The sequence below is a fragment of the Protomyctophum bolini genome, assembly GCF_963924005.1.
Source record: "Protomyctophum bolini genome assembly, chromosome: 4".
In the NCBI taxonomy this organism is placed as follows: Eukaryota; Metazoa; Chordata; class Actinopteri; order Myctophiformes; family Myctophidae; genus Protomyctophum; species Protomyctophum bolini.
In genome coordinates, this window is record NC_137865.1 from 46,734,758 (window position 1) to 46,760,562 (window position 25,805).

A 25,805-nucleotide genomic window follows, 5' to 3' on the forward strand; every position below is an offset into this window, starting at 1 on the left:
GTAGCGTGCCACCGAGTGGCGCGCTACGAGCTTGTAGAACGCTTGTAGAACGAGCTTGTAAAATCGAAGAACGACTGACATAGAAACATGGCTTTTTCAGAAAACTCTCAGGATGTAGACGACATTTTTAGAATCTGATCTCAGGTCAGAATGGGTTAAAGATATGGTAAGAGAGCCTGGTGGTGGTGGGAGGAGCCATAGAGAACGCCTTCAGAGATATGGTAAAGCAGTGTCGATTTCGTCGACTATTACCATGAAATACCACGAAAAATGTTTTTTCGTCGACTACCTTTTTTCACTGGCGAAAACAAAATGAAAACTAAGACTGAATATACTGACAATTTTGTCAACAAATAAAAACTAGACTAAAATGTTAGGAAGGAACTAGTGGACAAGAGATCCAGTATAAGTACTTTTACACTTTCTTCACTAGCTCCACTGCTACAGAGCTGACAATGAGGTTATAATATCTTCCCTTCTTCTCTGGAGTCCTGCCTCAAAGCAGACCAGAGGTAGAAAACTGTCGTTCCCTGATGTCATTGCTAAGGACCCTTAGCGATGGTGGGCATCAGTAAGCAGGAACTGGGGATGGCAATGAAGGACCGGAAAGTCTGGCGTGGCGTTGTGAAATCCTTGATCTCGACCGCGGTTGAAAAATGATGATGCTGATAAACGCAGACCATCGCAGACAGCACAGTGAACAGGCTGAGATCAATATAGTATTTAAAAAGACAATTACTTCAGCACTTTTACAGAAGACATTGCTAACAAGGTAATGGATATACCGTTTACACCCTAAACATTCATTAAGCTGAAATTATTTACTAAATCAATTGTCATTGCTCCCCTACATACAGTATGCCCTGCTTCATGAACCAGTCTTTATTTACTGTTGTACTGTTGTACTGAGAGCTGACCAGTACAACCACAGTCTGATACTGTTGTACTGGGAGCTGACCAGTACAACCACAGTCTGGTACTGTTGTACTGGGAGCTGACCAGTACAACCACAGTCTGATACTGTTGTACTGAGAGCTGACCAGTACAACCACAGTCTGATACTGTTGTACTGGGAGCTGACCAGTACAACCACAGTCTGGTACTGTTGTACTGGGAGCTGACCAGTACAACCACAGTCTGATACTGTTGTACTGAGAGCTGACCAGTACAACCACAGTCTGACAGTCTGGTACTGTTGTACTGGGAGCTGACCAGTACAACCACAGTCTGATACTGTTGTACTGAGAGCTGACCAGTACAACCACAGTCTGATACTGTTGTACTGGCAGCTGACCAGTACAACCACAGTCTGGTACTGTTGTACTGGGAGCTGACCAGTACAACCACAGTCTGATACTGTTGTACTGAGAGCTGACCAGTACAACCACAGTCTGATACTGTTGTACTGGGAGCTGACCAGTACAACCACAGTCTGGTACTGTTGTACTGGGAGCTGACCAGTACAACCACAGTCTGATACTGTTGTACTGAGAGCTGACCAGTACAACCACAGTCTGATACTGTTGTACTGGGAGCTGACCAGTACAACCACAGTCTGATACTGTTGTACTGGGAGCTGAGCAGTACAACCACAGTCTGATACTGTTGTACTGAGAGCTGACCAGTACAACCACAGTCTGGTACTGTTGTACTGGGAGCTGACCAGTACAACCACAGTCTGGTACTGTTGTACTGGGAGCTGACCAGTACAACCACAGTCTGGTACTGTTTTACTGGGAGCTGACCAGTACAACCACAGTCTGGTACTGTTGTACTGGGAGCTGACCAGTACAACCACAGTCTGATACTGTTGTACTGGGAGCTGACCAGTACAACCACAGTCTGATACTGTTGTACTGGGAGCTGACCAGTACAACCACAGTCGGGTACTGTTGTACTGGGAGCTGACCAGTACAACCACAGTCTGATACTGTTGTACTGGGAGAAGCTCAGACTGGAGCAGTTGGGGGTTCTGTGTTTGGAGAAAAGTACTATTATAAATGCACCACACACCATTTTACCATTCATGTTTTTAGCTCCTGAAAGGGCAACTTACACACTACAATCCCCATGATGCTTTGGTGCACTGCTCCTCCTTGTGGAGAGGGGTAGGGGCTGTCTTAAGCCGTAGCCATGAGCGCCAGTGTCTTTTCCAGGTTTTTAGACAGATTTTCCATCCACCAGCTGTCTAAAAACCCGGAAAAGACGATGGCCGCGGCTGTCGGCTCAGGACTGGAAACACTGTTACTGAGTAGTAGGAAGGAAGTGAGACCAGTGTCCATGACATCACTGGCACTTCGAAATACTAAACGTTTCTTGTCTCCCAAACATCATTAACATAAGATCTGGTTGCAAAAGGGGTGAAGTGGCCCTTTAATTAACTAGGCAGAAGTGACCTTGTCTGCATTCTATAGCAGCTCTAGGAGAAGCAGGCACCTGACACACACGCACGCACGCACACACACACACACACACACACACACACACACACACACACACACACACACACACACACACACACACACACACACACACACACACACACACACACACACACACACACACACACACACACACACACACACACACACACACACACACACACACACACACACACACACACACACACACACACACACACACACACACACCTGTCTCCAATGCATTATGTATTAGTAACTCCCTCACGTCAGTAGCAAATCATCAGTCACTGTCAGGGTGGACAACAACCTCCAGAAATAAATACACATACACAAAAATAACAACAGAATCGCATTGCGACATGTTATGTTGTGAGCTTGTAGATCGGCTATTTTTACAACATTTGTATGATTAATTAAGGCATCAAAAATACACAAAAAAAATGAATTACGAGTTGGTTTCTGATTGTACAACAGAATAGTTGTCTGTCTGGCTACACAAGACTAGTTTATGCCTGGCAACAACAATAGTCAGCCAGCCAGCCAGCCAGCCAGCCAGCCAGCCAGGCAGGCAGTCAGCCAGTCAGGCAGTCAGCCAGTCAGGCAGTCAGTCAGTCAGCCAGCCAGACAGTCAGCCAGCCAGCCAGCCAGGCAGCCAGTCAGGCAGTCAGGCAGTACCCGGTCTCACCCAAACAAGGTGAAATATCCCGGAATTGCAATTCCGTGCATTACATACAAGCAGTGTTGTTTTTGGCAGCAAATTTCTATTTTAGTTTAGTCATAGTCTTTGGACTGAAACTACATTTAGTTTTAGTCATATTCTCGTCATCTGGAATGTCTTGGCGTTTAGTCTAGTTTTAGTCGACTAAGTGTCAGCAGCAGACTGCACTGCAGGCCGCAGATAAGACTCTGTGCTGTGAGTCAGTATTTAGGCCCATGCAGAGGCTAAACACTGGGCCTGTTGTGGCTCCACTGGACGTCAAAGGGTTCGCCTTGGAGTGGACGCCAGACTGCAGTGGTTTCCAACCCTTTTCATATCAAGGCCCATCATTTATTCAGCATTTAAGTAAGAAAAACGAGAGAATATTTTGTTGTCGTTGGGTACGATTTTGTCCACAATTCCATGCTGTTTTGGTGCGTCATTATAGGCGAGATAACAGGGTAACGTTGATCAAAATAATTATTATTTTTACACGCTCTAATTGTGTAGTCTTCTTGTATAGCCTAATGCAATAATTTAACTCTTGAGAGCATTAAATAATAATAATAATAATATTGAATTGCATTTTATAGCGCTTTTCCAAGTGCTCAATCATTCATACATTGGGAGGTGAAGGCGTGAAGCGGCGAACAGTCGACGCCAGCGTTCCTCACTTCCCACATTCACACACAATGATCTCATCATGTGTAGCTACCGTTCTGACCACTAGGTGGTAGCATGCAATCAGTCATACTTTGCCGTGACAATGACATTGAACCAATGTATTGTCTTGTGGTTGTTGTATGTGTTGTATGTGGCTTTATTCATGTTAGGGTGTGCTTTATTCATGTTAGGGTGTGCAACACATGCAGAGAGCTAGAGGCTCTGCTGTCTGTCTGATAAACCCCAGGATGGATGTGTGTTACAGTGTTGTGTTTTTGGCAGAACATTTTGATTTTAGTTTTAGTCATAGTCACATTTTAGTCACCTGGAATGTTTTAGTGTTAAGTCGTCTAGTTGTAGTCGACTAAATATCATAAGATTTTAGTCGACTTAAATCTACAGTTGATTTAGTCGACTAAAATTTATTTTGGCGGGCCTTGATGCCTGTTTATGTGTGTGTGTGTGTGTGTGTGTGTGTGTGTGTGTGTATTTGCAGCAGGATCAGTTTGCACCACAGTGATATGTTTCCATTGGCTACCATGTATCAGAGTTGACCGATAGGGTCGGGGAGGACCGGATAGCATAATCAAACACATCATTGCAAAGTCGCTGCAGACCTACTGTCGATTTCTAATTTTCTATATCTATAACTATGACGAGAAAGTGTCATCGACTACCTGTTTTTAACTGAGGAAAACTAAATAAAAACTAAGCTACGGTGACTAAAACTAAGACTAAATATACTAACAATTTTGTACAACAAATACAAACTAGACAAAAATGTTAGGGAGGGACTAGTGGAGAAGAGATCCAGTAGAACTAAAAGACAAGGCATTGTATGCTCGGTTGCACGGTGAAAATACCTCACGCCGTTGATGACCAGATCTTATGCATGCCATACTGCCATAGAGCACCGAAGTCCTGACGTAACTCGCTCATCCCTTCCATTCCCCTGGTTTGCGGAAGTGATTTCTCTATGGAGAATAACATGGGGTGATCTTAATATCGTCTACTATAAGCGTTGTGGTCCAAAAATAAACAAGCCGTCTCGGCGTTATTCTCTCAGTCAGCTGATTCTTCATATCCATATGAGTGAAGCGGCCGGGGTGACATGTTTATTTTTCAAACACAGTTCTTATATGAGGCGATCTAAAATCCCCCCTATGGGGATTTCAATGCAACTAAACAAATCCATGAACCTGGGGACTGACGCCCTCTCCTGAAAGTGACGTCAGACTTCGATGCTCCATCACAGGCTGACCAGGCCAATCGCAGCCCGTGCTACAACGTGTCTTTGGCTCCCAGTATGTTTTATGATCCATTTTAAGATTTTAAAGTTTGTCTTTTAAATCTTTAAACGATTCTAATGTTTTTAGAATCGTCCGCCAGGTCGAAATGGGTTAAGAGCTGCTCAGATTACAGTACAAACTAGCAATGCCACAATGTACAAAATGCTCTGTTACAGTCAGAGTTTAAAAGTCCTGCATTCAAAATGTTACTTTGACAGTTTACCGTTACAGTTCCAAAGTAAAAGTAGTCATTTAGAACCTTCACCTTTTTTTCTTCTTGAAAATTAGCTCAAGGGTTACAGAGAGTATGAGCAGCAGCCTGTTTCAAATTCACGTTAGCATTTTAGATTAATCCGGCGACAGCTTAATTACTCATCTGATTGATGACGTTATTTTTTGTCTTTTTTTGTTTAATTAGTCTCAATTCAATCTGGCTAATCGGACTAATTAACTAGCGTAGTAATTAGCACCTCTTCATCATCATCATCATCATCCATCCCAACCCTTAAAACTTTATTCTCCATACTGTTTAATCGCTCTTTGACTCATAGTGCTATTACTAAGTGTGCGTGCGTGCGTGCGTGGGTCTTAAGGATGCTATTATACAGCTTGGCTACAAATGTAAACTACTTGTGTTCATATTTGGAAGCCTCTGTAATGTCCATAAATCAGTCGTGAGGGGCCTGCAGATTGCAGGCATGCCCAAGCCGAGAGCTATATGGCCTATAAGGAAAATTCTGTTCAGTGTCTGCAATAATTGGCAGTCGCCATATATGGAGAGGGCGATGCTTTCTGTACCCGTGATCTGTATCTGTATCCTGAAGCACTTGTTGTAGAGTTCTCCAAGTTTGCGCATCCACTATTGTTTGTGTTCAAGACTTTCTTGTTAAATGTGAATGCAAATAAAGATGTTAAATGTGTGTGTATGTGTGTGTACATACAGGACGTCCAGCTAGAGAAGGAGAAGGCTGTGTACAATATCTCGGGGGGATGCACTGCTATGGTGGTGCTCCACCTACTGGGGAAGCTGTATGTGGGCAACGCCGGGGACAGCAGGTAAAACAGCACTGGCTTTTGTAACCTGTTGAAAAATGAACTAGCCTGATATTAAAGCCGTTTTAGCTTGAGTCGCACTCATTTTAGCCTCCACCCATGCACCCACCCTCTCTCTCTCTCTGTATCGCCCTGTCTCTCAGAGCTATCATCATCCGGGCGGGGGAAGTCGTCCCCATGTCGACAGAGTTCACACCGGAGTCAGAGAGACAGCGGTTGCAGTTCCTGGTGAGACTTTCTTTTTAAATAAAACATGAAAACTATAGGCCTGCAACAGTTAATCGAAGTGATCTACAGTATTTAACCCATTTAGGACTGAAACCAGTCGACGAACATTCATTCATAGTCTGGATATTCGGTGGTGAGGTGACCACCGCCCCGGTGGTGAGGTGACCACCGCTCCGGTGGTGAGCTGACCACCGGAGCTGAAATAACGTTGAGCGGTGGTGAGTAAAAACAGAGAGAAGGGCTGGGGCGGTGGCGGTGGTTTGCTCTTCACCGCGGCTCAGTGACGTCATGTTGTAGTTCGGTGGTCACCTCAGTGACGTCATGTTGTAGTTCGGTGGTCACCCCACCACGGAAAACCCAGACTATGAATGAGCCTTAATATAAGTATTAGTCGACTAAATCAACACTGGTCCCTGTGGTGTGTTTCTCAGGCCTACATGCAGCCCCACCTGCTGGGTAACGAGTTCACCCACCTGGAGTTCCCCAGGAGGGTTCAGCGGAAGGAGGTGGGCAAGAGGATGCTCTACCGAGACTTCACCATGTCGGGATGGTGGGTTCAGTCATTACATTAATACAGACTTCACCATGTCAGGATGGTGGGTTCAGTCATTACATTATAACAGACTTCACCATGTCAGGATGGTGGGTTCAGTCATTACATTATAACAGACTTCACCATGTCAGGATGGTGGGTTCAGTCATTACATTATAATATACAGACTTCACCATGTCAGGATGGTGGGTTCAGTCATTACATTATAACAGACTTCACCATGTCAGGATGGTGGGTTCAGTCATTACATTAATACAGACTTCACCATGTCAGGATGGTGGGTTCAGTCATTACATTAATACAGACTTCACCATGTCAGGATGGTGGGTTCAGTCATTACATTATAACAGACTTCACCATGTCAGGATGGTGGGTTCAGTCATTACATTATAACAGACTTCACCATGTCAGGATGGTGGGTTCAGTCATTACATTATAACAGACTTCACCATGTCGGGATGGTGGGTTCAGTCATTACATTATAACAGACTTCACCATGTCAGGATGGTGGGTTCAGTCATTACATTATAACAGACTTCACCATGTCGGGATGGTGGGTTCAGTCATTACATTATAACAGACTTCACCATGTCAGGATGGTGGGTTCAGTCATTACATTAATACAGACTTCACCATGTCAGGATGGTGGGTTCAGTCATTACATTATAACAGACTTCACCATGTCGGGATGGTGGGTTCAGTCATTACATTATAACAGACTTCACCATGTCAGGATGGTGGGTTCAGTCATTACATTATAACAGACTTCACCATGTCAGGATGGTGGGTTCAGTCATTACATTAATACAGACTTCACCATGTCAGGATGGTGGGTTCAGTCATTACATTATAACAGACTTCACCATGTCAGGATGGTGGGTTCAGTCATTACATTATAACAGACTTCACCATGTCAGGATGGTGGGTTCAGTCATTACATTAATACAGACTTCACCATGTCGGGATGGTGGGTTCAGTCATTACATTATAACAGACTTCACCATGTCAGGATGGTGGGTTCAGTCATTACATTATAACAGACTTCACCATGTCAGGATGGTGGGTTCAGTCATTACATTATAACAGACTTCACCATGTCAGGATGGTGGGTTCAGTCATTACATTATAACAGACTTCACCATGTCAGGATGGTGGGTTCAGTCATTACATTAATACAGACTTCACCATGTCGGGATGGTGGGTTCAGTCATTACATTATAACAGACTTCACCATGTCAGGATGGTGGGTTCAGTCATTACATTAATACAGACTTCACCATGTCGGGATGGTGGGTTCAGTCATTACATTATAACAGACTTCACCATGTCAGGATGGTGGGTTCAGTCATTACATTATAACAGACTTCATCATGTCAGGATGGTGGGTTCAGTCATTACATTATACAGACTTCACCATGTCGGGATGGTGGGTTCAGTCATTACATTATAATATACAGACTTCACCATGTCAGGATGGTGGGTTCAGTCATTACATTAATACAGACTTCACCATGTCAGGATGGTGGGTTCAGTCATTACATTATAACAGACTTCACCATGTCAGGATGGTGGGTTCAGTCATTACATTAATACAGACTTCACCATGTCAGGATGGTGGGTTCAGTCATTACATTATAACAGACTTCACCATGTCAGGATGGTGGGTTCAGTCATTACATTAATACAGACTTCACCATGTCAGGATGGTGGGTTCAGTCATTACATTATAACAGACTTCACCATGTCAGGATGGTGGGTTCAGTCATTACATTAATACAGACTTCACCATGTCGGGATGGTGGGTTCAGTCATTACATTATAACAGACTTCACCATGTCAGGATGGTGGGTTCAGTCATTACATTATAACAGACTTCACCATGTCAGGATGGTGGGTTCAGTCATTACATTATACAGACTTCACCATGTCAGGATGGTGGGTTCAGTCATTACATTATACAGACTTCACCATGTCAGGATGGTGGGTACATTATAACAGACTTCACCATGTCGGGATGGTGGGTTCAGTCATTACATTATAACAGACTTCACCATGTCAGGATGGTGGGTTCAGTCATTACATTATAACAGACTTCACCATGTCAGGATGGTGGGTTCAGTCATTACATTATAACAGACTTCACCATGTCAGGATGGTGGGTTCAGTCATTACATTATAACAGACTTCACCATGTCAGGATGGTGGGTTCAGTCATTACATTATAACAGACTTCACCATGTCAGGATGGTGGGTTCAGTCATTACATTATAACAGACTTCACCATGTCAGGATGGTGGGTTCAGTCATTACATTAATACAGACTTCACCATGTCAGGATGGTGGGTTCAGTCCTTACATTAATACAGACTTCACCATGTCAGGATGGTGGGTTCAGTCATTACATTATAACAGACTTCACCATGTCAGGATGGTGGGTTCAGTCATTACATTAATACAGACTTCACCATGTCAGGATGGTGGGTTCAGTCCTTACATTAATACAGACTTCACCATGTCAGGATGGTGGGTTCAGTCATTACATTATAACAGACTTCACCATGTCAGGATGGTGGGTTCAGTCATTACATTAATACAGACTTCACCATGTCAGGATGGTGGGTTCAGTCATTACATTAATACAGACTTCACCATGTCAGGATGGTGGGTTCAGTCATTACATTAATACAGACTTCACCATGTCAGGATGGTGGGTTCAGTCATTACATTAATACAGACTTCACCATGTCAGGATGGTGGGTTCAGTCATTACATTATAATATACAGGGTTCAATCATTTATATACATTTTATATAGCGCATTGATCACGGCCAAAGCCCAAAACACACCAAAGGGTCGAGACGCGATGAGACGGTTTTAAGGTTTCAACCACTTTCCTATGATGTTTTTGGCAATGATAGTCAACAGCCCAGCGCATTCACGTCTGGCCCATAAGCAATCCCAGAATGCACTGTTTCCAACCCGCAAGAATGCCTCGTGCGCTGCAGGCTGAGCAACTCAATGCAAGTCTATCTATCTATACTCCAAGGCTCAATCATTTAGTGATTCTGTGACTGACTGACTGAATTAATTAGTATAACAACACTGCTGTATCTCCACAACACTAGTATAGGTCACCTGACTTCACAGTATTCTAGACGTGCCACTTGGCTGACTGGCATACCTGTAACTAGAGCACGCAATAATACCTTTTTTATGCCTTTATTGATAGCATGATCAAGAGGGGGGGGGGGGGGGGGCGTTAATTTAGGAAAACAACACGAAACAAATAAGGATCAATTCTTGATTTAAAAAAAAAGCTTCCAATATGTTATTTAGGCCCCAAAAGAACCCAGACCTCTCCACTCTCAGGGCAGACACTAGTGGGATGACGATACTGGACAGAAACCGCCTTGCAAGCAAACGCTATTCCTGTAGCATCAAGCCCTGGGTTCCAGTTCCCAGTCTTCCCACACGCTGTGAGGCAGCCAGATCTCTGCCTGCATTGTGCTGCTTGGCTGGCTGCAAGCAGCGTTGCCACATTTGGAGGCGGATACAAGCCAACCTGCTGCGTTGTTTATTTTTATTTTTAACTTAGGCCTGTTTTTTTTTACTGCATTCTATTTTTCCACAGATGTAATGCATTTTTTTATATGTTCATCATGCTTATTTTTATTGATAATCTGTAGCCTATGCATGTATTGCAATGGACAAAATTAATGAAGTTTCTATATCTATCTATCTACCCGGACTACAATCCCAAAAGACGCAACTATAGGTCACATGAGCACTTTCAAACTAGTACAGCCTATTATACATCAGCTATTTGAAGTCTGATTGTGATGCAACACAATGTGAGGTTGTAGATCTGCTATTTTCATAATCTTTTTTTTTTTTTAATGAATATTTTTTGAAACAACACAAATCTGGTACGGGAATACGATATTTTCAGATGGGGTTCTTCACATGAAAATGTTTGAGAACCACTGGTTTATTATAAAAACATAATGGAAGCAAGTCCCAAATAAGATACTGTGCACTTTAGAAAACAAGCGCCGCCAACAAACCCACATGCAACCACCAAAATGTACAAGCCAAAATTTACAGAAGAACAAAAGCCCCCCTAAAAGTCGCTTAGAATGAGCAGACGTGGCAACCCTGTCTGCAGTGCAGTGCACAGCGATAGTCTTCTCTCTGCACGCCGTTAAAAAAGTGCTGAGCGCGGCAGAACCGCGCCTTGGGCCCGCGGTGGAGACATATGGTCTCTCTGAGTGGGACCAGAACCGTTCCGGTCCCTCCTAATCGGCTTTAGTTTATGCCATCATCGTCGGACACTGTGTACTACTACTGTACTACACTGTGTACTAAGTAAACGCCAGACCTCAAGTTTAATAAGCAGGGGAAATAATTAACCCATTTTGGGGGCGGGAACCCCTTTTGGTGTTATACTTTAGCATATTGAAAAATAGCAGATCTACAAGGTCATAGCGCGGCACCGAGTGCTGCGCTATGAACTTGTAGGTCTGCTATCTTTGAAAAATCGTGAAAATGTGGCGCAAATCTTTGGATATATATTATTACAGACGGAGCATTTTAACTCAAATCTTTGCTTCTGGGGAGGTCACTGGAACAACATATTTTCACATGGTGGTCGGTGGCATATTACATATCATTTTTGGGGTCCTTGACATGAAATATATTGAGCACCACTGATATAGAAACATGAGGTATTTCAGAAAACTGTCCTGAGGACAATTCTTTAAAAAATGTCTTCTAAATCCTAAACGTTTTCTGAAAAACCCTATGTTTCTATGTCAGTGCAGGTACTAAAACCTTTTTCATGTCAACGACCCCCAGAATGATCTGTAATTGGCCGCCGACCCCCATCTGAAAATATGTTGTTCCAGGGACCCTCCCCATGCGGAAGCAAAGATTTGAGTTAAACACGTTCACTGATAGAATATATAATTCAAAGATTCGCGTCACATTTTAACGATTTTTCAAAAATAGCAGACCTACATTGTCTCTCTCTCTCCGTCTCTAGGGCATATAAAACCATTGTCTCTCTCTCTCTGTGTCTATATAAAACTATTGTCTCTCTCTCTGTCTCTAGGGCATATAAAACCATTGTCTCTCTCTCTCTCTGTGTCTATATAAAACTATTGTCTCTCTCTCTGTCTCTAGGGCATATAAAACCATTGTCTCTCTCTCTCTGTCTCTATAGGGCATATAAAACCATTGTCTCTCTCTCTCTGTCCATCTCTAGGGCGTATAAAACCATTGTCTCTCTCTCTCTGTCTCTATAGGGCATATAAAACCATTGTCTCTCTCTCTGTCTCTATAGGGCATATAAAACCATTGTCTCTCTCTCTCTCTGTCTCTATAGGGCATATAAAACCATTGTCTGTCTCTCTCTCTCTGTCTCTAGGGCATATAAAACCATTGTCTCTCTCTCTTTCTCTAGGGCGTATAAAACCATTGTCTCTCTCTCTCTCTGTCTCTAGGGCATATAAAACCATTCTCTCTCTCTCCCTCTGTCTCTAGGGCATATAAAACCATTGTCTCTCTCTCTTTCTCTAGGGCGTATAAAACCATCGAGGACGATGACCTGAAGTTCCCTCTGATCTACGGCGAAGGGAAGAAGGTAAAGTACCAGATCATCAAGACGTTTTTATTTTTAAATATACTCGAAAAGTAACAGTTTTGGACATTTTTCCACCCGACAGAGACGCTTATTATTAATCAGCCACATTATGAAAGCAAAAAGGTCACGCGTGCTCAGGGCAACGGTTTTGGTGACATTTAGCGTCTCGTCCCAATGACACTATTTAAAAAGGTCACAGAGGAGGTTTACTACCCCCTCTAGACCGCAGACGGTGTCCAAAAACGGATACTTTTCAGGAAATGGAGGGGGGACGGGGGGGACGGGGACACGACACATTCAAAGTTTGACATGCAGAAACACGTGTAGGACGTTTATTTACAAAAAAAAAAGGAAAAGAAAGAAACACAAAGTTAAAATATGGAGAGGTTTCTGCCTGACAGCAACGAACAAAGCGTGTCTTTTCACTGATAACTAGAGCAGACGTGGAGCCATGCAGTGTTGTTTTCGTCGACTAAAACTCCCATGCAGTGTTGTTTTCATCGACTAAAACTAAGACGAAATATGTTCGTCGACTAGCTTTTCCACTGAAGAAAACTAAATTAAAACTATGCTATGGTGACTAAAACTAAGACTAAATATACTGACAATTTCGTCAACAAATAAAAACTAGACTAAAATGTTAGGAAGGGACTATAGTGGACAACAGATCCAGTATAAGTCATTTTACACTTGGTTGCATGCTGAAAATAGCCGATCTACAAGCTCACAACGCGTCGCGGCGAGTGGCGCGCTACGAGCTTGTAGGTCTGCTATTTTTGAAAAATCGAAGAGCGACTGACATGATATGACATGACAACTGTCAGGGTGTAGAAGGCATTTTTAGAATCTGATCTCAGGTCAGAATGGGTTAAGCATTGACCCCCGCCTCCCTCTGGTTTAGATGCAAAACCACGGTGATAAGCTATCGCGTCATACTGGAGTTATGAATGCAGCTTCAGTCTGCTCTGCTCCACTGGGTTTTAGTTCATTAAAAAACAAACACTGGCATTTCACAGATTCACAGTAAGTCTGTGAAATGCTACTGTATGTATGTGCGCAATTAACCTACCCGTTTTAAATGTGTACAATTGGCCTCGAGGTCTTGATAATGTGTTAAAAAGGCAGACAGAATCAGAAGCAAACTAATTCGGCGTGCAAATGAACCAGACTGTGTCTGAGCGTGAGACCTGCTATTTTCAGCATGCAACCAAGTGTAAAATGACTTATACTGGATCTCTTGTCCACTAGACCCCTTATTCCTAACATCTAGTTTTTATCTGTTGACGAAATTGTCAATACATTTAGTCTTAGTCACCACCATAGCTTAGTTTTCATTTAGTTCCCATTTAGTTTTCGTCAGTGGAAAAAAAGGTAGTCGACTATTAAACATTTTTCATCGTAGTTTTAGTCGGCAAAAACAACACACATCTTTGTTGGGAGATGTTGCGTAACGGCTTGGTTTCACAGTGTCGTGAGCAATATCTTTCTCTTCCGTTAAATACTGGCCCCATTTTGAGCTCGTGTTTCTTCATGTGCCTGAAATGCTGCGTATATATCCTCTCCTCTGCTCTGCTCTGAGCCGTATCGTATCCTGGTGGGTCTTCGGGAATAATAATAATGTCAAACCAGAGAGAATTTCCTCATGAATAATAATGCTCATTGGGTTATTATTTATATCCCTGATTTTCGGTACATTTAATAAGTCGTCGCTGTCGAGTGGAAACCTCATAAAATGATGGTACTAAAAAAACTGTTACCGTTCATGATTCAAAAATAGCAAAAGTAGCAGATCTACAAGCTCAAAATGCATCACTTCAGGTCACGTTGAGAGAGAGAGAGAGAGAGAGAGAGATGTGTGTGTGACAGGCTGGTTAATATGAACTGTCTCACCTGTGCTGCTCTGTGACAGGCTGGTTAATATGAACTGTCTCACCTGTGCTGCTCTGTGATAGGCTGGTTAATATGAACTGTCTCACCTGTGCTGCTCTGTGATAGGCTCGTGTGCTGGCCACCATTGGAGTCACCAGAGGATTGGGAGACCAGGAGCTCAAAGTGCACGACTCCAACATCTACATCAAGCCTTTCCTCTCCTGCTGTCCTGAGGTACGCTATGGTCACTGTGCGGTGGTTGTTTCCTCTCCTGCTGTCCTGAGGTACGCTATGGTCACTGTGCGCAGTGTGCGGTGGTTGCTACATCAAGCCTTTCCTCTCCTGCTGTCCTGAGGTACGCTATGTTCACTGTGCGGTGGTTGCAGCCCATCCGTCTGACTTCAAATTGACATATTGGTTGTTCAGTTTAACCCACCAGTTTTGGAGATATGGCTTATAGAGTAATAGAGTTTACATAGAGTAATGTAAAGTTGAGAAAACAGGCTTGAAAGGTTAACTTCTGTGGTCTCTAACATTACACCTAGCTAGCTATGTTTAAGTCATTAGTGTGGTTGCCCTAACAGTAACTAGTAACTAAAGTTTTCAAATAATTGTAGTGAAGTAAAAGTACAAATGTTGGCTCTGAGATGTAGTGGAGTAGATGTAAATGTATTGGAAATTTGAATAAAGTCAAGTAAAGTACAAATACCTCAAAAAATGTACTTAAGTACAGTATTTGAGTAAATGTACTTATTTACTCTCCACCACTGTGTTAACGGCAGGAGGATGAGTTAACAAAACGTCAACAAAGAGAGAAGTATATGACCAAGCTGTCCGTCTGATGACACAAAAGATTACAAAAGAAAGGAGAGAGAAGTATGACTAAGACACAGAAGTGGTCAATGTTATCCTCAACTTCATATTGACATCTGTTGTCCAGATCATATCTCACAGCAGGGCTGAGTCATTCAGGCCGCGGTAGTCAAGTCATACACCCAGCCAGGCCGCCCTATCCCTATTCCCACACACACTAGTACGTTTGGATTACAACAGAGCCATAGAGTATAGGCAGAGTTGCGACATTGAGGGGGCAGAAAACAGCCCGGTCACGTGGTCATGTACTCACGCGAGCCCTATCGACTACAATACATTCCGTAAACTTCCGTATTTCAAATCTCTGTATTTATGCCAAATATTGCGATATCGATACGATATACGATATTACCGTTAAAATGTCATATTCTACATTTTAAGTGTTGCAACACTTATACATACACGCACGCACACGTGTGGGGATTGAAAAACCATAAAACCTGGGTGATCTATTCTACTGTATGCTATCAAATTGTATGTTTATTCATGCAGCATAGTACTGTAGTATATTGGTGTTATTTAAGATGTATGTTATACTTTAGCTATTGAAAAATAGCAGATCTACAAGCTCATAACGAGGCACCGAGTGCCACGCTACGAGCTTGTAGATCTGCTATTTTTGAAAAATCGTGAAAAGGTGGTGCAAATCTTTGAATATATATATTCTGTCAGAGCGATCGTTTTTAACTCAATCTTTGCTTCATGGGGGGTCCCATTTTGGGGGGGTCCCATTTTTTTGGGGTCCTTGACATGAAAAACTTTAAGAATGACTGACATAGAAACATAGGCTTTTCAGAAAACTGACATTTGCAGAAATGTCTTCAGGTCTAAATGGGACCGGACCGCATCTCCATGCATGATATGATCTACTGCACCACGGATATGTCAACATGAAGTCCAAATGAGTCATAATTCTCTCTTTTTGTATCTTTTTGTTCCTCCTTTAAGTGAAAGAAAAGTAGTGTCAAAATATCTTTTGTATATTCGGCTTTAAAACAGGCCGTATAGTATAGCTTTTCGTGCTGGGGCCCTTTACCGTTTGTCGCAAAAACATGAATTTTGGGGGTTAAATCCCCTCCGAATTACTTACACATGATCCAACGTGTGACTTGAAATTGTAATTGGCTGGCAATATTAGTGGGAGGGGCATATGTAAGACACTGCGGCAACCACACTCTGCAAAAAAATTTAAGTGCGAATTTTCTAGTTTCATTATTATGTGCATGTCAATTTCAGCTCTGACATTTATTTGAGACATGCTCTAGTATGTGAAGAGTCTGCCTGTGCTATTAACTCATTTTGGATAATTCATTCAGTCAAATCTGGTCACATAGTCTATTAACAGTGAAATATGTACAGTGGCCGCCTCAACCCCAAGTTGTTGCTGGGAGAAGCACGGCTACAGAACATTAACATTCTGCACCAGAAGCATCCTCTACAACGCAGATCTCTTTCCCCCCTGCCTGCCGTCTAGCACTTATAATGCATTATTCCCTTGATCTTTAGTTCATCTGGAGTCCGAGTTCACTCACGGTTTAACTTTACTTATACTTTGAGGTTTCTCGCAACTTGTACCCCCGGCTTGGCTTCTTCGATCACAGAGATGTTGCCAGTTTGCCAGGACAGATGCTATGAGAACACCACAAGATATAATTTACATTTAGGAAATCTAAGCTCCTGTCCTCCTTCTCCAGGTCAAAGTGTTTTAGTAATGGTTGTCTTCCTGTCCTCCTCCAGGTCAAAGTGTTTTAGTAATGGTTGTCCTCCTGTCCTCCTCCAGGTCAAAGTGTTTTAGTAATGGTTGTCCTGTCCTCCAGGTCAAAGTGTTTTAGTAATGGTTGTCCTCCTGTCCTCTTCCTCCAGGTCAAAGTGTTTTAGTAATGGTCGTCCTCCTGTCCTCCTCCTCCAGGTCAAAGTGTTTTAGTAATGGTTGTCCTCCTGTCCTCCTCCAGGTCAAAGTGTTTTAGTAATGGTCGTCCTCCTGTCCTCCTCCTCCCTGTCAAAGTGTTTTAGTAATGGTCGTCCTCCTGTCCTCCTCCTCCAGGTCAAAGTGTTTTAGTAATGGTTGTCCTCCTGTCCTCCTCCAGGTCAAAGTGTTTTAGTAATGGTTGTCCTCCTGTCCTCTCCAGGTCAAAGTGTTTTAGTAATGGTTGTCCTCCTGTCCTCCTCCTCCAGGTCAAAGTGTTTTAGTAATGGTTGTCCTCCTGTCCTCCTCCAGGTCAAAGTGTTTTAGTAATGGTTGTCCTCCTGTCCTTCTCCAGGTCAAAGTGTTTTAGTAATGGTTGTCCTCCTGTCCTTCTCCAGGTCAAAGTGTTTTAGTAATGGTTGTCATCCTGTCCTCCAGGTCAAAGTGTTTTAGTAATGGTCGTCCTCCTGTCCTCCAGGTCAAAGTGTTTTAGTAATGGTCGTCCTCCTGTCCTCCTCCTCCAGGTCAAAGTGTTTTAGTAATGGTTGTCCTCCTGTCCTCCTCCTCCAGGTCAAAGTGTTTTAGTAATGGTTGTCCTCCTGTCCTCCAGGTCAAAGTGTTTTAGTAATGGTCGTCCTCCTGTCCTCCTCCTCCAGGTCAAAGTGTTTTAGTAATAGTTGTCCTCCTGTCCTCCTCCAGGTCAAAGTGTTTTAGTAATGGTTGTCCTCCTGTCCTCCTCCAGGTCAAAGTGTTTTAGTAATGGTTGTCCTCCTGTCCTCTTCCTCCAGGTCAAAGTGTTTTAGTAATGTTCGTCCTCCTGTCCTCCTCCTCCAGGTCAAAGTGTTTTAGTAATGGTTGTCCTCCTGTCCTCCTCCAGGTCAAAGTGTTTTAGTAATGGTTGTCCTCCTCCTGTCCTCCTCCAGGTCAAAGTGTTTTAGTAATGGTTGTCCTCCTGTCCTCCTCCTCCAGGTCAAAGTGTTTTAGTAATGGTTGTCCTCCTGTCCTCCTCCAGGTCAAAGTGTTTTAGTAATGGTTGTCCTCCTGTCCTTCTCCAGGTCAAAGTGTTTTAGTAATGGTTGTCCTCCTGTCCTTCTCCAGGTCAAAGTGTTTTAGTAATGGTCGTCCTCCTGTCCTCCTCCTCCAGGTCAAAGTGTTTTAGTAATGGTTGTCCTCCTGTCCTCCTCCTCCAGGTCAAAGTGTTTTAGTAATGGTTGTCCTCCTGTCCTCTCCAGGTCAAAGTGTTTTAGTAATGGTTGTCCTCCTGTCCTCCTCCTCCAGGTCAAAGTGTTTTAGTAATGGTTGTCCTCCTGTCCTCCTCCAGGTCAAAGTGTTTTAGTAATGGTTGTCCTCCTGTCCTTCTCCAGGTCAAAGTGTTTTAGTAATGGTTGTCCTCCTGTCCTTCTCCAGGTCAAAGTGTTTTAGTAATGGTTGTCATCCTGTCCTCCAGGTCAAAGTGTTTTAGTAATGGTCGTCCTCCTGTCCTCCAGGTCAAAGTGTTTTAGTAATGGTCGTCCTCCTGTCCTCCTCCTCCAGGTCAAAGTGTTTTAGTAATGGTTGTCCTCCTGTCCTCCTCCTCCAGGTCAAAGTGTTTTAGTAATGGTTGTCCTCCTGTCCTCCAGGTCAAAGTGTTTTAGTAATGGTCGTCCTCCTGTCCTCCTCCTCCAGGTCAAAGTGTTTTAGTAATAGTTGTCCTCCTGTCCTCCTCCAGGTCAAAGTGTTTTAGTAATGGTTGTCCTCCTGTCCTCCTCCAGGTCAAAGTGTTTTAGTAATGGTTGTCCTCCTGTCCTCTTCCTCCAGGTCAAAGTGTTTTAGTAATGTTCGTCCTCCTGTCCTCCTCCTCCAGGTCAAAGTGTTTTAGTAATGGTTGTCCTCCTGTCCTCCTCCAGGTCAAAGTGTTTTAGTAATGGTTGTCCTCCTCCTGTCCTCCTCCAGGTCAAAGTGTTTTAGTAATGGTTGTCCTCCTGTCCTCCTCCTCCAGGTCAAAGTGTTTTAGTAATGGTTGTCCTCCTGTCCTCCTCCAGGTCAAAGTGTTTTAGTAATGGTTGTCCTCCTGTCCTTCTCCAGGTCAAAGTGTTTTAGTAATGGTTGTCCTCCTGTCCTTCTCCAGGTCAAAGTGTTTTAGTAATGGTTGTCATCCTGTCCTCCAGGTCAAAGTGTTTTAGTAATGGTCGTCCTCCTGTCCTCCAGGTCAAAGTGTTTTAGTAATGGTCGTCCTCCTGTCCTCCTCCTCCAGGTCAAAGTGTTTTAGTAATGGTTGTCCTCCTGTCCTCCTCCAGGTCAAAGTGTTTTAGTAATGGTTGTCCTCCTGTCCTCCAGGTCAAAGTGTTTTAGTAATGGTCGTCCTCCTGTCCTCCTCCTCCAGGTCAAAGTGTTTTAGTAATGGTTGTCCTCCTGTCCTCCAGGTCAAAGTGTTTTAGTAATGGTTGTCCTCCTGTCCTCCTCCAGGTCAAAGTGTTTTAGTAATGGTTGTCCTCCTGTCCTTCTCCAGGTCAAAGTGTTTTAGTAATGGTTGTCCTCCTGTCCTCCTCCAGGTCAAAGTGTTTTAGTAATGGTTGTCCTGTCCTCCTCCTCCAGGTCAAAGTGTTTTAGTAATGGTTGTCCTCCTCCTGTCCTCCTCCAGGTCAAAGTGTTTTAGTAATGGTTGTCCTCCTGTCCTCCTCCAGGTCAAAGTGTTTTAGTAATGGTTGTCCTCCTCCTGTCCTCCTCCAGGTCAAAGTGTTTTAGTAATGGTTGTCCTGTCCTCCTCCTCCAGGTCGAAGTGTTTTAGTAATGGTTGTCCTCCTGTCCTCCTCCAGGTCGAAGTGTTTTAGTAATGGTTGTCCTCCTGTCCTTCTCCAGGTCAAAGTGTTTTAGTAATGGTTGTCATCCTGTCCTCCAGGTCAAAGTGTTTTAGTAATGGTCGTCCTCCTGTCCTCCAGGTCAAAGTGTTTTAGTAATGGTCGTCCTCCTGTCCTCCTCCTCCAGGTCAAAGTGTTTTAGTAATGGTCATCCTCCTGTCCTCCTCCTCCAGGTCAAAGTGTTTTAGTAATGGTTGTCCTCCTGTCCTCCTCCAGGTCAAAGTGTTTTAGTAATGGTTGTCCTCCTGTCCTCCTCCTCCAGGTCAAAGTGTTTTAGTAATGGTTGTCCTCCTGTCCTCCAGGTCAAAGTGTTTTAGTAATGGTTGTCCTCCTGTCCTCCTCCTCCAGGTCAAAGTGTTTTAGTAATGGTTGTCCTCCTGTCCTCCAGGTCAAAGTGTTTTAGTAATGGTTGTCCTCCTGTCCTCCTCCAGGTCAAAGTGTTTTAGTAATGGTCCTCCTGTCCTCCTCCAGGTCAAAGTGTTTTAGTAATGGTTGTCCTCCTGTCCTCCAGGTCAAAGTGTTTTAGTAATGGTTGTCCTCCTGTCCTCCTCCAGGTCAAAGTGTTTTAGTAATGGTTGTCCTCCTGTCCTCCTCCTCCAGGTCAAAGTGTTTTAGTAATGGTTGTCCTGTCCTCCTCCAGGTCAAAGTGTTTTAGTAATGGTTGTCCTCCTGTCCTCCTCCAGGTCAAAGTGTTTTAGTAATGGTTGTCCTCCTGTCCTCCTCCAGGTCAAAGTGTTTTAGTAATGGTTGTCCTCCTCCTCCAGGTCAAAGTGTTTTAGTAATGGTTGTCCTCCTGTCCTCCTCCAGGTCAAAGTGTTTTAGTAATGGTTGTCCTCCTCCTCCAGGTCAAAGTGTTTTAGTAATGGTTGTCCTCCTCCTCCAGGTCAAAGTGTTTTAGTAATGGTCGTCCTCCTGTCCTCCTCCTCCAGGTCAAAGTGTTTTAGTAATGGTTGTCCTCCTGTCCTCCTCCAGGTCAAAGTGTTTTAGTAATGGTTGTCCTCCTGTCCTCCTCCAGGTCAAAGTGTTTTAGTAATGGTCGTCCCCTCCTCCTGTCCTCCTCCAGGTCAAAGTGTTTTAGTAATGGTTGTCCTCCTGTCCTCCTCTAGGTCAAAGTGTTTTAGTAATGGTTGTCCTCCTGTCCTCCTCCTCCAGGTCAAAGTGTTTTAGTAATGGTTGTCCTCCTGTCCTCCTCCAGGTCAAAGTGTTTTAGTAATGGTCGTCCTCCTGTCCTCCTCCAGGTCAAAGTGTTTTAGTAATGGTCGTCCTCCTCCTGTCCTCCTCCAGGTCAAAGTGTTTTAGTAATGGTCGTCCTCCTCCTGTCCTCCTCCAGGTCAAAGTGTTTTAGTAATGGTCGTCCTCCTGTCCTCCAGGTCAAAGTGTTTTAGTAATGGTTGTCCTCCTCCTCCAGGTCAAAGTGTTTTAGTAATGGTTGTCCTCCTCCTCCAGGTCAAAGTGTTTTAGTAATGGTTGTCCTCCTGTCCTCCTCCAGGTCAAAGTGTTTTAGTAATGGTTGTCCTCCTGTCCTCCTCCTCCAGGTCAGAGTGTTTTAGTAATGGTTGTCCTCCTGTCCTCCTCCAGGTCAAAGTGTTTTAGTAATGGTCGTCCTGTCCTCCTCTTCCAGGTCAAAGTGTTTTAGTAATGGTTGTCCTCCTGTCCTCCTCCTCCAGGTCAAAGTGTTTTAGTAATGGTTGTCCTCCTGTCCTCCTCCTCCAGGTCAAAGTGTTTTAGTAATGGTTGTCCTCCTCCTCCAGGTCAAAGTGTTTTAGTAATGGTTGTCCTCCTGTCCTGTCCTCCTCCAGGTCAAAGTGTTTTAGTAATGGTTGTCCTCCTCCTCCAGGTCAAAGTGTTTTAGTAATGGTTGTCCTCCTCCTCCAGGTCAAAGTGTTTTAGTAATGGTTGTCCTCCTCCTCCAGGTCAAAGTGTTTTAGTAATGGTTGTCCTCCTGTCCTCCTCCTCCAGGTCAGAGTGTTTTAGTAATGGTTGTCCTCCTGTCCTCCTCCACCAGGTCAAAGTGTTTTAGTAATGGTTGTCCTCCTGTCCTCCTCCAGGTCAAAGTGTTTTAGTAATGGTTGTCCTCCTGTCCTCCTCCAGGTCAAAGTGTTTTAGTAATGGTCGTCCTCCTGTCCTCCTCCAGGTCAAAGTGTTTTAGTAATGGTCGTCCTCCTGTCCTCCAGGTCAAAGTGTTTTAGTAATGGTTGTCCTCCTCCTGTCCTCCTCCAGGTCAAAGTGTTTTAGTAATGGTTGTCCTCCTGTCCTCCTCCAGGTCAAAGTGTTTTAGTAATGGTTGTCCTCCTGTCCTCCTCCAGGTCAAAGTGTTTTAGTAATGGTTGTCCTCCTGTCCTCCTCCAGGTCAAAGTGTTTTAGTAATGGTTGTCCTCCTGTCCTCCAGGTCAAAGTGTTTTAGTAATGGTTGTCCTCCTGTCCTCCAGGTCAAAGTGTTTTAGTAATGGTTGTCCTCCTCCTGTCCTCCTCCTCCAGGTCAAAGTGTTTTAGTAATGGTTGTCCTCCTCCTGTCCTCCTCCAGGTCAAAGTGTTTTAGTAATGGTTGTCCTCCTGTCCTCCAGGTCAAAGTGTTTTAGTAATGGTTGTCCTCCTGTCCTCCTCCTCCAGGTCAAAGTGTTTTAGTAATGGTTGTCCTCCTCCTGTCCTCCTCCAGGTCAAAGTGTTTTAGTAATGGTTGTCCTCCTGTCCTCCAGGTCAAAGTGTTTTAGTAATGGTTGTCCTCCTCCTGTCCTCCTCCTCCAGGTCAGTGTTTTAGTAATGGTCGTCCTCCTGTCCTCCTCCAGGTCAAAGTGTTTTAGTAATGGTTGTCCTCCTCCAGGTTAAAGTGTTTTAGTAATGGTTGTCCTCCTGTCCTCCTCCAGGTCAAAGTGTTTTAGTAATGGTTGTCCTCCTGTCCTCCTCCAGGTCAAAGTGTTTTAGTAATGGTTGTCCTCCTGTCCTCCTCCAGGTCAAAGTGTTTTAGTAATGGTTGTCCTCCTGTCCTCCTCCAGGTCAAAGTGTTTTAGTAATGGTTGTCCTCCTGTCCTCCTCCTCCAGGTCAAAGTGTTTTAGTAATGGTTGTCCTCCTGTCCTCCTCCAGGTCAAAGTGTTTTAGTAATGGTTGTCCTCCTGTCCTCCTCCAGGTCAAAGTGTTTTAGTAATGGTCGTCCTCCTCCTGTCCTCCTCCAGGTCAAAGTGTTTTAGTAATGGTCGTCCTCCTCCTGTCCTCTTCCAGGTCAAAGTGTTTTAGTAATGGTCGTCCTGTCCTCCAGGTCAAAGTGTTTTAGTAATGGTCGTCCCCTCCTCCTCCTGTCCTCCTCCTGTCCTCCTCTCCAGGTCAAAGTGTACTCGCTGTCGCAGTGCGAGCACGGGCCCGACGACGTCCTGGTGCTGGGGACAGACGGCCTGTGGGACGTCCTCTCCAACCAGGAAGTGTCGGAAGCCGTCACGTGTTTCCTGGGCAACTGTGACCCCGACGACCAGCACAGGCATGTTGGACGGACCGCAACGTTATATCTGCTAATTTTTCTTTTTTTTTAATCCTGAGAATCAAATCAAACTTTATTCATATAGAGCACATTTACAAAAGACCAGAAGGTCACGATCACAAAACAAGCATACAATCAACACAAATAGCATAGTAAAAACAACATCGAAGCAACACAAGTATTTAGACAGGTTAATTAGGTCAAACAACATTGAAAGCCAGGGAGAAGAGATGTGTCTTAAGCAAAGACTTAAAAGCCTCTAAAGAGCGGGCAGACTTAATATTTAGGGGAAGACAGTTCCAGAGTTTGGGGCCGGCCACTGAAAAAGCACGGCCACCTCTGGACTTGTAATTAGAATTGGGCAACTGTGAGAAGTCACAGTTTGGGCCAAATTAAGTTTACTTTCCAGCCGACAGAGACGATATATAATTATAGGGAGGAGAGATAGTTTCAAAAGGATTATTGGTGTGTGTGTAGCTGTAGAACTTATGTACAGTACAGTACAGTACAGTACAGTACCAGCTGGCTTTAGCCATTCACAATAGTCTCTTCATCTCTGTTAATAAAAATCACACCAGGGGGCGCTTACTGTATATATTAATGTCTAACTCATGTTGATTAGGTGATGTAAAACAAACGGTGTCAAAACAAACATTAAATTCTCTTTATTGTTAATGGCATTTAATGTTTGTGTGTTAGGGACAAGATGGCGTCAAATTTCCCTTCATTGTCAATGGCGTTTTTAAAACAAACATTGAACTAAAAACAAACATTAAACCTGTATATAAGAGGGGCTCGCGCCCCCCCCCCAAAAAAATTGTGATGCGGTCTCCGACATCCACTGAAGTTAGAACGATTTTTTTTAAATGATAGAATTCATATGCGTGCCAAAAATAGCCGAACCAAAAGTTGACAACATCGCTAAATTAGGCTTAACTCAGCCAGCCAGACGAGTTGAACTTTTATTCACCCTATCCTGTCTCACATTGTGGAGAGGATAAAGTGCTGCTATCTTGCGGCAATTATGATAATTTCTATGTCAATGTGCCAGGGACGATAACGGCCAGCTCTGGGGGCTTAGATTTGTGTCCTCAAAAAAACTTTCTCCGAAGGTTTTAGCACCAAACTCTAATGAGTGTGTACTGTGTAGACTGCTTTACGATTATTCAAATACTATGGATGCTTTCAACATTTAAAAGTTGTTGTTGTCGATTAATTCATGGGGGTCATCATAATCCTTAGTCCTTGATGTCAAAGACTTTGGGAACCACTGCTATAATATGGTACTAATATCCATAATTATTAGTCTGGGGCGTCCGGCTGTGGCTCAGGAGGTTAGAGCAGGTCGTCCAATGGTCCGTGGGTCGGAGGTTTGAATCCCGGCTCCTCCTCCTGTCTTAAGTGTCCTTGGGCAATAAGACACTGAACCCCACACTGCCTCCGATGAGTCGGTCGGTGTGTGAGCTCCCCACCGTTGGTGTGTGTGTGTGGGAAGTGAGGACGCTGGCGTCGACTGTTCGCCTTCGCTTCACCTCCCAATGTATGAATGAATGAATGAACCTTCACCTCCCAATGAATGAATGAACCATTGTGAAGCGCTTCCTTCAAGCATAAAAATGCAATTCATTATTAATCCCTCCTCTCTTGTTTTGTTGTGACCTCCTAATAAAAGGTACACCATGGCGGCCCAGGAGCTGGTGATGAGAGCGCGGGGCGTCCTGAAGGACCGAGGCTGGAGGATCTCCGACGACAGGCTGGGCTCCGGAGACGACATATCCGTCTACGTCATCCCCCTGAAGTATGGGAACACACAGAGGACCGTCCAGGACCTAGACCCGACGGTGTTCGGGACCGGCTAGACCAACCCCAGTCCCCCTGAAGTATGGGAACACACAGAAGACCCAAGACCACCCATCCGCCATTACACCGTCACCCACCCCCCCGCCCTCCTAAAAAAAGAAACCCAAACTGAGGACCACTACTGTCTCTCTATACAGTGCGTCAGCAAAAAGCCCCCGCAAAATAAATTGGACCCTTAACCCATTCTGACCTGAGATCAGATTCTAACGCACAGAAGAATGGTGGTTCTTTAACCCATTCTGACCTGAGATCAGATTCTAACGCACAGAAGAACGGTGGTTCTTTAATAACGGAAGTCTGTAACCCAGAGAGTGTACAAATGGAACAATGACAACCATTTGGTTCCATGTGTACCACTCTCTGTAGTTAAATGAACTACTCTGAGGGATTCTATACGGTTTAAGATTCAGGGGGCACCGCGGGGGGAATCGCATATTAAACCT

General features: G+C 44.0%; 1 protein-coding gene across 1 annotated transcript in view; it reads left to right on the plus strand.

Moving 5' to 3' along the window:
- ppm1h (protein phosphatase, Mg2+/Mn2+ dependent, 1H) overlaps positions 1 to 25,454 on the plus strand; it is a 51,224-nt gene extending 25,770 nt beyond the window's left edge. The window contains exons 5-11 of the mRNA XM_080760893.1: positions 6,016 to 6,128; positions 6,269 to 6,353; positions 6,785 to 6,903; positions 12,484 to 12,547; positions 14,543 to 14,650; positions 23,351 to 23,502; positions 25,175 to 25,454. Coding sequence (XP_080617019.1) covers positions 6,016 to 6,128; positions 6,269 to 6,353; positions 6,785 to 6,903; positions 12,484 to 12,547; positions 14,543 to 14,650; positions 23,351 to 23,502; positions 25,175 to 25,361 — 828 coding nt within the window. The 3' untranslated portion in view covers positions 25,362 to 25,454. The remainder of the gene's footprint in view (positions 1 to 6,015; positions 6,129 to 6,268; positions 6,354 to 6,784; positions 6,904 to 12,483; positions 12,548 to 14,542; positions 14,651 to 23,350; positions 23,503 to 25,174) is intronic.
- The last annotated feature ends 351 nt before the right edge of the window (positions 25,455 to 25,805 follow it).